The 12,701-nt window shown below is 47.2% G+C and overlaps 1 protein-coding gene across 1 annotated transcript in view; it reads right to left on the minus strand.

The window, feature by feature from the left end:
* LOC141051188 (uncharacterized) overlaps positions 1-12,701 on the minus strand; it is a 181,746-nt gene that overhangs the window by 41,940 nt on the left and 127,105 nt on the right. The window contains 1 exon segment of the mRNA XM_073548052.1: positions 3,825-3,881. Coding sequence (XP_073404153.1) covers positions 3,825-3,881 — 57 coding nt within the window.

Raw genomic sequence — 12,701 nt, forward strand, 5'->3', positions numbered from 1 at the left:
CATTATAATGTGTGAGGGGATGGCAGTACTGGGGGAACATTATACTGTGTATGGGGAATGGCGGTACTGTAGGAACATTATACTGTGTGTGGGGGGATGGCGGTATACTGTGGGGGGGATGGTGGTACTTGGGGAACATTATACAGTGTGTGGGGGATGGCGGTACTGGGGGGAACATTATACTGTGTGGGGGGATGGCGGTACTGTGTGTACATTATTCTGTGTGTGGGGGGATGGCGGTACTGTGGGAACATTATACTGTGTGGGGGAGATAGCGGTACTGTGGGGACATTATAATGTGTGAGGGGATGGCAGTACTGGGGGAACATTATACTGTGTATGGGGGATGGCGGTACTGTGGGAACATTATACTGTGTGTGTGTGATGGCGGTACTGTGGGAACATTACACTGTCTTCCAAATTATTATGCAAAAAGAGTTTAGGAGTGATAAGGTTAGAATTTTTTTGTTTGTCATTTAAACTCATTGATGGTGATGTGTGTCAGGGCTCTTTATATCACTGAAAGCAATTGCAGATACCTGTGCAAATTAGTTTGGCAGGTGTGACCAAATAAAGGCAAGACTACTTAAGAAGGCTGTTCCACATTATTAAGCAGCCTACATTTTTTGCCAAAATGGGAAAGAAAAAGGATGCGTCAGCTGCTGAGAAGCAACAAATTGTGGAGTATTTAGGTCAAGGCATGACTACAATCAACATTGCCAAGACACTTCATCGTGATCATTGCACAATCAAGAAGTATGTAGCTGATTCCCAGCACACACGTGTGCGTGCTGATAAGGAAAAATTGAGGACTCTTTCCAACAGGCAATTGCGTCAGGTTCAAAGAGCAGCTGCAAAAATGCCTTGTCATATTAGCAGACAAGTTTTTGAAGCTGCTGGTGCCTCCAACGTCCCCCGAAACAACAAGATGCAGGGTCCTTCAGAGGTTTGCAGCTGTGCGTAAGCCATCCTGTTGACCACTTCTATCCACTGCACACAAGCAGAAACGGCTCCAGTGGGCCAAACGATACAAGAAGACTGACTTCCAAACTGTTTTGTTCACCGATGAGTGCCGTGCAACGCTCGATGGTCCAGATGGATGGAGTGGAGGCTGGCTGGTTTATGGACACCCCATGAAAACACGGCTAAGGCGCCAACAAGGAGGAGGTGGAGTAATGTTTTGAGCTGGAATCATGGGGAGAGAGATTGTCGGCCCCTTTAGGATCCCTGAAGGGGTAAAGATGAACTCCATAATCTATGTGGAGTTTCTAAAACAGCACTTCCTGCCATGGTTCAAGAGGAAGAACCGTGCTTTCCGCAGCAAGATCATTTTCATGCATGATAATGCACCGTCTCATGCTGCAAATAACACATCTGCATCTCTGGCTGCTATGGGCATAAAAGAGGACAAACTTATGGTGTGGCCACCATCTTCCCCTGACCTCAACCCCAATGAGAACCTCTGGAGCATCATCAAAAGTAGTGTCTATGATGGCGGGAGGCAGTTCACATCTAAGCAACAGCTCTGGGAGGGTATTCTGTCCACATGCAAAACAATTGAAGCACAAACCATCCAAAAACTGACAAATTCAATGGACAAGAGAGTTCAGAAGCTTCTTTCGAACAAGGGGTCCTATGTGCAAATGTAACATCACCTAGAATAAAGTTTTGACTTGAAAACTGTTTGATTTCATTTTGTAATAAGCTGATAATGCTTATAATTTCACAATTGACCATTTTTTTGTTCAAAATAAAAATAAAAAGGTTGAAAACTCTGCTGTGCATAATAATTTGGAACATGCATTTTGAGTGTTTCTTATTTTTAAAAATATACTGTTTTCATAGGCAGTTTGTTCAAAAACATTGCAATTATACTAGAATAGTAGATGACTGGAAAATAACAATGACTGCAATTCATATAGGTAATTTAGAGAAAATATGAGGAAATATGTTTTGCATAATAATTTGGAACACAGTGTATACTGTGTGTGGGGGGATGGCGGTACTGTGGGAACATTATACTGTGTGTGGGGGATGGCAGTACTGGGGGAACATTATACTGTGTATGGGGGATGGCAGTACTGGGGGAACATTATACTGTGTGTGGGGGATGGCGGTACTGGGGGAACATTATACTGTGTGTGGGAGATGGTGGTACTGTGGGAACATTATACAGTGTGTGGGGGGATGGCAGTACTGGGGGAACATTATACAGTGTGTGGGGGATGGCGGTACTGGGGGAACATTATACTGTATGTGGGGGATGGCGGTACTGTGGGAACATTATACAGTGTGTGGGGGGATGGCAGTACTGGGGGAACATTATACAGTGTGTGGGGGATGGTGGTACTGGGGGAACATTATACTGTGTGCGGGAGGATGGCGGTACTGGGGGAACATTATACTGTGTGTGGGGGATGGTGGTACTGGGGGAACATTATACTGTGTGTGGGGAATGGCGGTACTGGGGGAACATTATACTGTGTGTGGGGGGATGGTGGTACTGTGGGAACATTATACTGTGTGTGGGGGATGGCAGTACTGGGGGAACATTATACTGTGTGTGGGGGGATGGTGGTACTGTGGGAACATTATACTGTGTGTTGGGGATGGTGGTACTGGGGGAACATTATACTGTGTGAGGGGGGATGGCGGTACTGTGGGAACATTATACTGTGTGTGGGGGGATGGCGGTACTGTGGGAACATTATACTGTGTGGGGGATGGCGGTACTGTGGAAACATTATACTGTGTGTGGGGGGATGGCGGTACTGTGGGAATATTATACTGTGTGAGGGGGATGGTGGTACTGTGGGAACATTATAGTGTGGGGGGATGGAGGTACTGGGGGAACATTATACTGTGTGTGGGGGGATGGTGGTACTGTGGGAACATTATACTGTGTGGGGGATGGCAGTACTGGGGGAACATTATACTGTGTGTGGGGGGATGGTGGTACTGTGGGAACATTATACAGTGTGTGGGGGGATGGTGGTACTGTGGGAACATTATACTGTGTGTGGGGGATGGCGGTACTGTGGGAACATTATACTGTGTGTGGGGGGGATGGTGGTACTGTGGGAACATTATACTGTGTGTGGGGGATGGTGGTACTGGGGGAACATTATACTGTGTGGGGGGGATGGCGGTACTGTGGGAACATTATACTGTGTGTGGGGGATGGCGGGACTGTGGGGACATTATACTGTGTGTGGGGGGATGGTGGTACTGTGGGAACATTATACTGTGTGTGGGAGGATGGCGGTACTGGGGGAACATTATACTGTGTGTGAGGGGATGGTGGTACTGGGGGAACATTATACTGTGTGTGGGGGGATGGTGGTACTGTGGGAACATTATACTGTGTGTGGGGGATGGCGGTACTGTGGGAACATTATACTGTGTGTGGGGGATGGCGAGACTGTGGGGACATTATACTGTGTGTGGGGGGATGGTGGTACTGGGGGAACATTATACTGTGTGTGGGAGGATGGCGGTACTGGGGGAACATTATACTGTGTGTGGGGGATGGCGGGACTGTGGAAACATTATACTGTGTGGGGGATGGCAGTACTGGGGGAACATTATACTGTGCAGGGTCCAATAAAAGGGCACTGTACTGTGTGCGGAAAATGTGTTTCCATCGTTCATAATTGAGTCATATGTATCTATCAAAAGAAACAGAAAACTTTGTAATTTTTAGAAAGGGGCAACATAAAAGCACCAAAATAGTCTCAGCGCTGAAGGGGTTACTGCCCCCTGTGCCCAGTAATGAAGGGGTTACTGCCCCCTGTGCCCAGTAATGGGGAATCTCCAGCACCTACCTCCACCTGCAGAGCCGCACTCCACATATATGGCTGCTCTGTGCGCACAGGACCTGGGATGAGGTCACAGGAGGGGAGGAGTCAGGGGTCACATGATCAGGGGCCTCAGTGTATGCAGGACTCTGCTGTGCTGGTTGTCATGGTGCTGGATGAGGGGAAGTTTCTGTGTGGGGTCAGGAGGGGTTTACAGGGGGGATGTAGCAGAGCCGTGTGTGTACAAGGTGTACGGAGCAGAGCCGTGTGTGTACGAGGTGTACGGAGCGGAGCCGCGTGTGTATGAGGTGTACGGAGCGGAGCCGTGTGTGTATGAGGTGTACGGAGCGGAGCCGCGTGTGTACGAGGTGTACGGAGCGGAGCCGTGTGTGTACGAGGTGTACGGAGCGGAGCCGTGTGTGTACGAGGTGTACGGAGCGGAGCCGCGTGTGTACGAGGTGTACGGAGCGGAGCCGCATGTGTACGAGGTGTACGGAGCGGAGCCGTGTGTGTACGAGGTGTACGGAGCGGAGCCGCGTGTGTACGAGGTGTACGGAGCGGAGCCGTGTGTGTACGAGGTGTACGGAGCGGAGCCGTGTGTGTATGAGGTGTACGGAGCGGAGCCGTGTGTGTACGAGGTGTACGGAGCGGAGCCGTGTGTGTACGAGGAGTACGGAGCGGAGCCGTGTGTGTACGAGGTGTACGGAGCGGAGCCGTGTGTGTACGAGGTGTACGGAGCGGAGCCGTGTGTGTATGAGGTGTACGGAGCAGAGCCGTGTGTGTATGTGGTGTACGGAGCGGAGCCGCGTGTGTAAGAGGTGTACGGAGCGGAGCCGTGTGTGTACGAGGTGTACGGAGCGGAGCCGTGTGTGTACGAGGTGTACGGAGCGGAGCCGTGTGTGTACGAGGTGTACGGAGCGGAGCCGTGTGTGTATGAGGTGTACGGAGCGGAGCCGTGTGTGTACGAGGTGTACGGAGCGGAGCCGTGTGTGTACGAGGTGTACGGAGCGGAGCCGTGTGTGTACGAGGTGTACGGAGCGGAGCCGTGTGTGTATGAGGTGTACGGAGCAGAGCCGCGTGTGTATGAGGTGTACGGAGCGGATCCGCGTGTGTAAGAGGTGTACGGAGCGGAGCCGCGTGTGTACGAGGTGTAGGGAGCGGAGCCGCGTGTGTACGAGGTGTACGGAGCGGAGCCGCGTGTGTACGAGGTGTACGGAGCGGAGCCGTGTGTGTATGAGGTGTACGGAGCAGAGCCGTGTGTGTATGAGGTGTATGGAGCGGAGCCGTGTGTGTACGAGGTGTACGGAGCAGAGCCGCGTGTGTACGAGGTGTACGGAGCAGAGCCGCGTATGCACGGAGCGGAGCCGTGTGTGTACAGGGTGTATGGAGCAGAACCGTGTGTATGAGGTGTAGGAGCGGAGCTGTGTGTGTTCGAGGTGTGCGGAGCAGATGTAGTATTAGAAAAGGGCCACTAGATGGGGACACTGAGCTCAACTAGTGAGCTGACATTAAAAGGGTTAACTTAGAGGAGTGGCTAGATAGGAGGAAAGGAGATAGATTTCCCTTCAAGAGTTAGTTGAGTCTATTGAGTCCAGCCGCTTAGTGATGGGCAGTCCGGCACTTTTTGGTGATCCAGCTCTGATGGCTCCGCTCACCAAAAAGAGTCGGCTCTTTTTGGATCCTAAATGGATCCCTATTGCGTCTGAAACTCCGCCCACTTGCTAGGAACCAATTAGATTGCTGAGTGGGCAGAGTTTCGTTCTGGTGGGCGGGGTTACGTCTGCCGAACACCGGTATTTTACGCCCAGTGAGAGCCATTCAAAGATTTTAGTGGCTCTCACTGGGGTGCCGGCTCCCATGATTCACAGCAGGGAGCCGGCTCTTTGTGTTGGATCGTTCGTGAACGACATATCACTACAGCCGGTGTCTGGAGAATTGCAAGCCAGGGAGTTTCGTGGAAGGATCCCTGTGGGAGTAGCAGCTGGAGTACAGAAGCATTGAGGAGAGTTTAGTGAGCTGTGAATCTAGGACACGAACAGGAGCAACAGTGCCTTTAGGGGGTGAGCTGTAACGGAAAAGTCGGGTACCTTCGTGGGCTGAAGTCAGGCTCTGGAAGAAGGGAAGTGTTCCGTGTTCATCGTGCTCCGTGTGACGTGTCAGCTTGCCTGTGTGGTGCATATGTGTGAAGTGAAGGAAGAAGTGACGTACTGCTGTAGATGAAGATGTACTGCTGTTACCAAGCGAAGAGTCCTGTTGCTGTATTGGACGTGCTGTGCCCTGAAGAGAATAAAGCTGAGTTGTTAAAGTTGATTCCAGCCTCTGTCTGCAGTCAATTGGGTCCCCAAAGTGATCAACAAACGGGTGATGAAACAGCCTCCAGCACAGTGAGTACTGGAGCGGCCGCACAAGCTACCCCCCAGCGGCCATGTATTACCCTAGCAAACTCCAGATGTGTGTGTGCACCGGGCTTGTCAGACTCCTGAAACTTCCTGCGGTAGGTTTCAGGCGTGACGGCATTCCTCGATGTGAATGGTAGAGTAACATCTCTGATCTCCAGAAGACGGGTTATTAAAAGCTTCTCTTGCTTTTCCAGTCAGGCCAACGCTCAAAAATCTGGGCCAGTCACTGATAGACACCTCATGCAGCAGGCAGAGGTCCTCAAATAACCGGAGATGTTCATCAATATTCAAGGTGTCCTCATTGAACTGTGGTATATCCTGGTACCTTAAAGATGGGGGCCCATCTCTCCTGTAATCCACTGTCCTCTTTGCTTTTGCTGTTACATGCACACCCATATATTTGCTTAACACTGCCGCCCTCTCTATCTCTGTGGCCCGCTCTCCTAGCGCATCCAGCATCCGCCTGAGCTCAGTCGGTTGATCCTCCGCCATCTGGATGTCGGCCTTAAGCTGTGGTCCCTCCTTATTTTTTTTCTCATCACACCATTTACCAATCAGATTAATTTATTCAATATTTTGATAGATCTTGGTGGCCAGAATGGTGACCGGTCTGCAAACCCTGTCCTATGAGGAACCGTTACAGGATTTGGGAATGTTTAGCATGCAAAAAGGAAGACTGAGAGGAGACTTAATAGCCGTCTAGAAATATCTAAAGGGCTGTCACATTGTAGAAGGATCAACTTTATTCTTATTTGCACAAGGAAAGACTAGAAGCAATGGGATGAAACTGAATGGGAGGAGACACAGATTAGATATTAGAAAAAACTTTTTCACGTAAGGGTGATCGATGAGTGGAACAGGCTGCCACGAGAGGTGGTGAGTTCTCCTTCAATGGAAGTCTTCAAAGAAACAAAACAGGGCGCATCCACTGTGTGAAACCTTTAAAACACAATTGTAATGGTGAGGCAAGGAGAGACTCACCTGATAGGGTTGTGAAACTTCGGTCACAACACCTACAAACGCATGAAACAGCTGCTGCAGTCTGCACAGGGTCCAAGGACTTGTAAGTGAAGATGGCTTTAAGGTGCAATGATACACTGCGCTGCTGTAGGTATAATTCAAGGAACTTTATTGGTTCCTACGCGTTTCCTGAGCTGTCCCAGCTCACTTCATCAGGGCATCCCTGATGAAGTGAGCTGGGACAGCTCAGGAAACGTGTAGGCACCAATAAAGTTCCTTGAATTATAACTACAGCAGCGCAGTGTATCATTGCACCTTAAAGCCATCTTCACTTAGAAATGGAAGTCTTCAAACAGAGGCAGGACAGACATCTGACTGGGATGATTTAGTGAATCCTGCTTTGAGCAGGGGGTTGGACCAGATGGCCCAGGAGGTCCCTTCCAACTCTACGATTCTATGAGTTCAAACCTTTACAAACCCAGCGATACCAAATATGTGTATTTTTGTTATTTCTTAATTTTTAACCCCTTCCTGACATCAGACGTACTATCCCGACCATGGGACCCGGGCCCCTATGCCCATGGATGGGATAGTACGTCTACCACGATCAGCGGCGCCCACGTGGTGAGCGCCGCTGATCGCGGCCGGGTGTCAGCTGATTATCACAGCTGACACCCGGCACTATGTGTTAGGGGTGGTCACGGACCGCCCCCGACACGTTAACCCCTTGCACACCGCGATTAAACACCGGGGGTTAAAGGGAAGCATCGGCAGGGAGGGGGCTCCCTCCGTGCTTCCCTGAGCCCCCCACGGCAGCGCAATGTGCAGCGCTGCTGCGGGGGTCTCTTTCCCTACAAGCCCCCGAATCCAAGATGGCGACGGGGGCCTGTAGGGAGCTGGCTTCCTTAGTGCCTGCAAAGCGCAGGCATGAGGCAGTCTGCAGCAGTGCCTGTGACAGATCGCTGATCTGTCACAGTGCTCTGTGATGTGACAGATCAGCGATCTGTCACAGGACAGTGATGTCCCACCTGGGACTATGTAATAAAGTTTAAAAAAAAAAAAGTGTTAAAATAATTTAAAAAAAATCGCCAAATAAATTAGAAAAAAAAAAATATTCCCCCAATAAATCCATTTTTTGGAAATAAAAAAAAACAAACAATAAAAGTACATATATTAGGTATCGCCACGTCCGTAACGACCTGCCCTATAAAACTGTCCCATTAGTTAACCCCTTTAGCGAACCCCTTAAAAAAGAAAAATAAAAAACGAAGCAAAAAATAATGATTTATTATCATACCGCCAAACAAAAAGTGCAATAACGCGCGATCAAAAAGACGCATATAAATAGCCATGTACAGCTTAAAACGTCATCTTGTCCCGCAAAAAACGAGCTGCCATACAGCATCATCAGCGAAAAAATAAAAAAGTTTTAGCTTGCAGAATAAAGCGATACAAAAATAATTATTTTTTATATAAAATAGTTTTCATTGCATAAAACCGACAAAACATAAAAAACGACCTAAATGAGGTATCGCTGTAACCGTACTGACCCAAAGAATAAAACCGCTTTATCAATTTTACCGCACGCGGAACGGTGTAAACGCACCCCCCCAAAAGATATTCATGAAACGCTGGTTTTTGTTCATTCTGCGTCCCAAAAATCGGAATAAAAAGCGATCAAAAAATGTCACATGCCCGAAAATGGTACCAATAAAAACGTCAACTCGTCCCGCAAAAAATAAGACCTCACATGACTCAGTGAGTCAAAATACGGAAAAATTATAGCTCTCAATATGTGGTGATGCAAAAACTATTTTTACAATAAAAAGCGTCTTTTAGCGTGCGACAGCCACCAAAAATAAATACCGCCATAAATAGTAAATCAAACCCCCCGTTATCACCCCCTTAGTAAGGGAAAAATAATAAAATTAAAAGAAAATGTATTTATTTCCATTTTCCCATTAGGGTTAGGGCTAGGGTTAGGGCTAGGGTTAGGGTTAGGGCTTGGGTTAGGGTTAGGGCTAGGGTTAGGGCTGAGATTAGGGTTAGGGGTGTGTTGGGTTTAGGGTTGGAGTAAGAATTGGGGGGGTTTCCACTGTTTGGGCACATCAGGTGCTCTCCAAATGCAACATGGCGTCTGATCTCAATTCCAGCCAATTCTGAGTTGAAAAAGTCAAATGGTGCTCCTTCCCTTCCAAGCTCTGCCATGCGCCCAAACAGTGTTTTACCCCCACATGTAGGGTATCAGCCTACTCAGGACAAATTGCAAAACAACTTTTGGGGTCCAATTTCTCCTGTTACCGTTAGGAAAATAAAAAATTGGGGGCAAAAATATCATTTTTGTGGAAAAAAATGATTTTTTTTATTTTCACGCCCGGGCGTTATAAACTTCTGTGAAGCACTTGGAGGTTCAAAGTGCTCACCACACATCTAGATAAGTTCCGTGGGGGGTCTAGTGTCCAAAATGGGGTCACTTGTGGGGAGTTTCATTAGTTTAGGTAGATTAGGGGCTCTCCAAACGCACATGACACCCGCAGACCATTCCATCAAAGTCTGCATTCCAAAACGTCACTACTTCCATTCCAAGCCCCAACGTGTGCCCATACAGTAGTTTTCTCCCACAAATGGGGTGTCAGCGTACTCAGGACAAATTGGACAACAACTTTTGGGGTCCAATTTCTCCTGTTACCCTTGGGAAAATAAAAAAATTGGGGACTAATTGATCATGTATGTGGAAAAAATACGATTTTTTTATTTTCATGCCCGGGCACTATAAACTTCTGCGAAGCCCTTGGGGGTTCAAAGTGCTAACCACACATCTAAATAAGTTCCTTAGGGGGTCTAGTTTCCAAAATGGTGTCATTTGTGGGGGGTTTCCACTGTTTAGGTACATTAGGGGCTTTCCAAAGACAACATGACACCCGCAGACCATTCCATCAAAGTCTGCATTCCTAAACGTCACTACTTCCCTTCTGAGCCCTGACGTGTGCCCATACAGTAGTTTTCTCCTACATATGGGGTATCAGCGTACTCAGGACAAATTGGACAACAACTTTTGGGGTCCAATTTCTCCTATTACCCTTGGGAAAATAAAAAAATTGGTGACTAAAAGATCATGTTTGTGGAAAAAATACAAATTTTTTATTTTCACGCCCGGGCGTTATAAACTTCTATGAAGCACTGGAGGGGTCAAAGTGCTCACCACACATCTAGATAAGTTCCTTGGGGGTATAGTTTCCAAAATGGTGTCACTTGTGGGGGGTTTCCACTGTTTTGGTACATCAGGGGCTTTCCAAACGCGACATGGTTTCAGATCTCAATTCCAGCCAAAAACGTCAAATGGCGGTGCTTCCCTTCCGAGCTCTGCCATGCGCCCAAATAGTGGTTTACCCCCACATGTGGAGTATCAGCGTACTCAGGACAAATTGAACAATACCTTTTAGGGCCCTGTTACCCTTGGAAAAATAAGAATTGAGGGTGAAAAGATCATTTTTGTGGAAAAAATATGATTTTTTAATTGTACGGCTGTATGTTATAAACTTCTATGAAGCCCTTGGGGGTTCAAAGTTCTCACCACACATCTAGATAAGTTCCTTGGGGGGTCTAGTTTCCAAAATGGTGTCATTTGTGGGAGGTTTCCACTGTTTTGATACATCAGGGGCTTTCCAAACGCGACATGGTGTCAGATCTGAATTCCAGCCAATTTTGCATTGAAAAAGTCAAACGGCGCTCCTTCCCTTCCAAGCTCGGCCATGCGCCGAAACAGTGGTTCCCCCCAACATATCAGGTATCAGCGTACTCAGGACAAATTGTGCAATAACTTTTGCAGTCCAATTTGTCCTGTTACCCTTGGTAAAATAAAAAAAATTGAACCTGAAGTATTTTTTTGTGAAAAAAAGTTAGATATTCATTTTTTTTTTTAAATATTCAAAAAATTCCTGTGATGCACCTAAAGGTTAATAAACTTCTTGAATGTGGTTTTGAGCACCTTAAGGGGTGCAGTTTTTAGAATGGTGTCACTTTTGGGTATTTTCTATCATATAGACCCCTCAAAGTGGCTTCAAATGTGATGTGGTCCGTAAAAATAAAACGGTGTTGCAAAAATGAGAAATCGCTGGTCAATTTTTAACCCTTATAACTTCCTAACAAAAAAATTTTGGTTCCAAAATTGTGCTGATGTAAAGTAAACATGTGGGAAATGTTATTTATCAAGTTTTTTGTGTACCGTATCGCTGTGATTTAAGGGCATAAAAATTCAAAGTTGGAAAATTGCGAAATTTTCGCCAAATTTCCATTTTTTTCACAAATAAACGCAAGTTATTTGAATGAAATTTTACCACTATCATGAAGTACAATATGTCACGAGAAAACAGTGTCACAATCACCGGGATCCATTGAAGTGTTTCAGAGTTATGACCTCATAAAGGGACAGTGGTCAGAATTGTAAAAATTGGCCCGGTCATGAACGTTCAAACCACCCTTGGGGGTGAAGGGGTTAATAGGGGAAAGGAGGTGATTTGATCTTTTATATATATATTTTTTCCAAATTTTTTAGAACATCTTTTTCTTTTTACTGTATTTGGTAGTCCCCTTAGGGGACTTGAAGCTGCGATCATCTAATCATCTATGCTGTACATATATCAGTGCACCAGCACTGCTATGTATAGCAAAAATCTCCATCTCCTATGAACACCAGCTACAAGAGATCTTCTGCAGATCCCCGACTGTAAAGACAACCTCAGAGAAATGGAGGAACCAGGGCACTAGCCGCCCTCCTTTGGTAACATTGGTACAGAAAAATCACAACGTTTTGGCCACGCAGGGCATATCTACATTTTTTATGGCTTGATAAAAGACCCTGCGCAGAGAAAACGTGATTTTTCTGAACCAATAAAGTTACCAAAGGAGGGCGGCTGGTGCCCTGGTTTCTGGATTTCTCTGTATTACTACAACCTTGTGGAGGGTTGCACCAAGTGTGCGTGGATAACAAAAATGGAGCATGGAACTTATCTATTACAAGTCAACCCATCGGCGCTCCGCGATCACGTCAAGGGCACGCCGATGGAAGCATGGAATGGCGCCTTCGCTGTCAGCGCCTGTTAATGCAGATGTCAATAAATAACAGTGAAATTTCCCATGTTTACAGTCGCAGTCAGAGCTCTGCTGCATCCATGGCTGTTAGATGTAGGTGATGGCCAAATAACTCGGCGAGCCAGCCCGCATCACAGTCATCACAACTTATGATGTAACTACGTCATGTGTCGGGAAGGGGTTAAAGGGAACAAGCCTATATAAACTGTAAATACCACCTTTCAGCTGCATATAAAAGCAAGAGTTCAGCCACCCCACAAACCTAAGGGTGTATGCACACGCTGCGGATTCTGCTGCGGATCCACAGCGGTTTTGGCCCTGCGGGTCCGTACAGTAGCATTCTAACCTATGGAAAATGAAAACCGCAGTGCAGTCTGTGCGGAATTTTCCGCGCGGATTATCTGCGGTTTCAAATCCGCAGAAAGAATTGACATGTCACTTCTTTCTGTGGATT

This window comes from Dendrobates tinctorius, unplaced genomic scaffold (genome assembly GCF_039654945.1).
Source record: "Dendrobates tinctorius isolate UK_male_01 unplaced genomic scaffold, ASM3965494v1 ptg000155l, whole genome shotgun sequence".
NCBI lineage: Eukaryota > Metazoa > Chordata > Amphibia > Anura > Dendrobatidae > Dendrobates > Dendrobates tinctorius.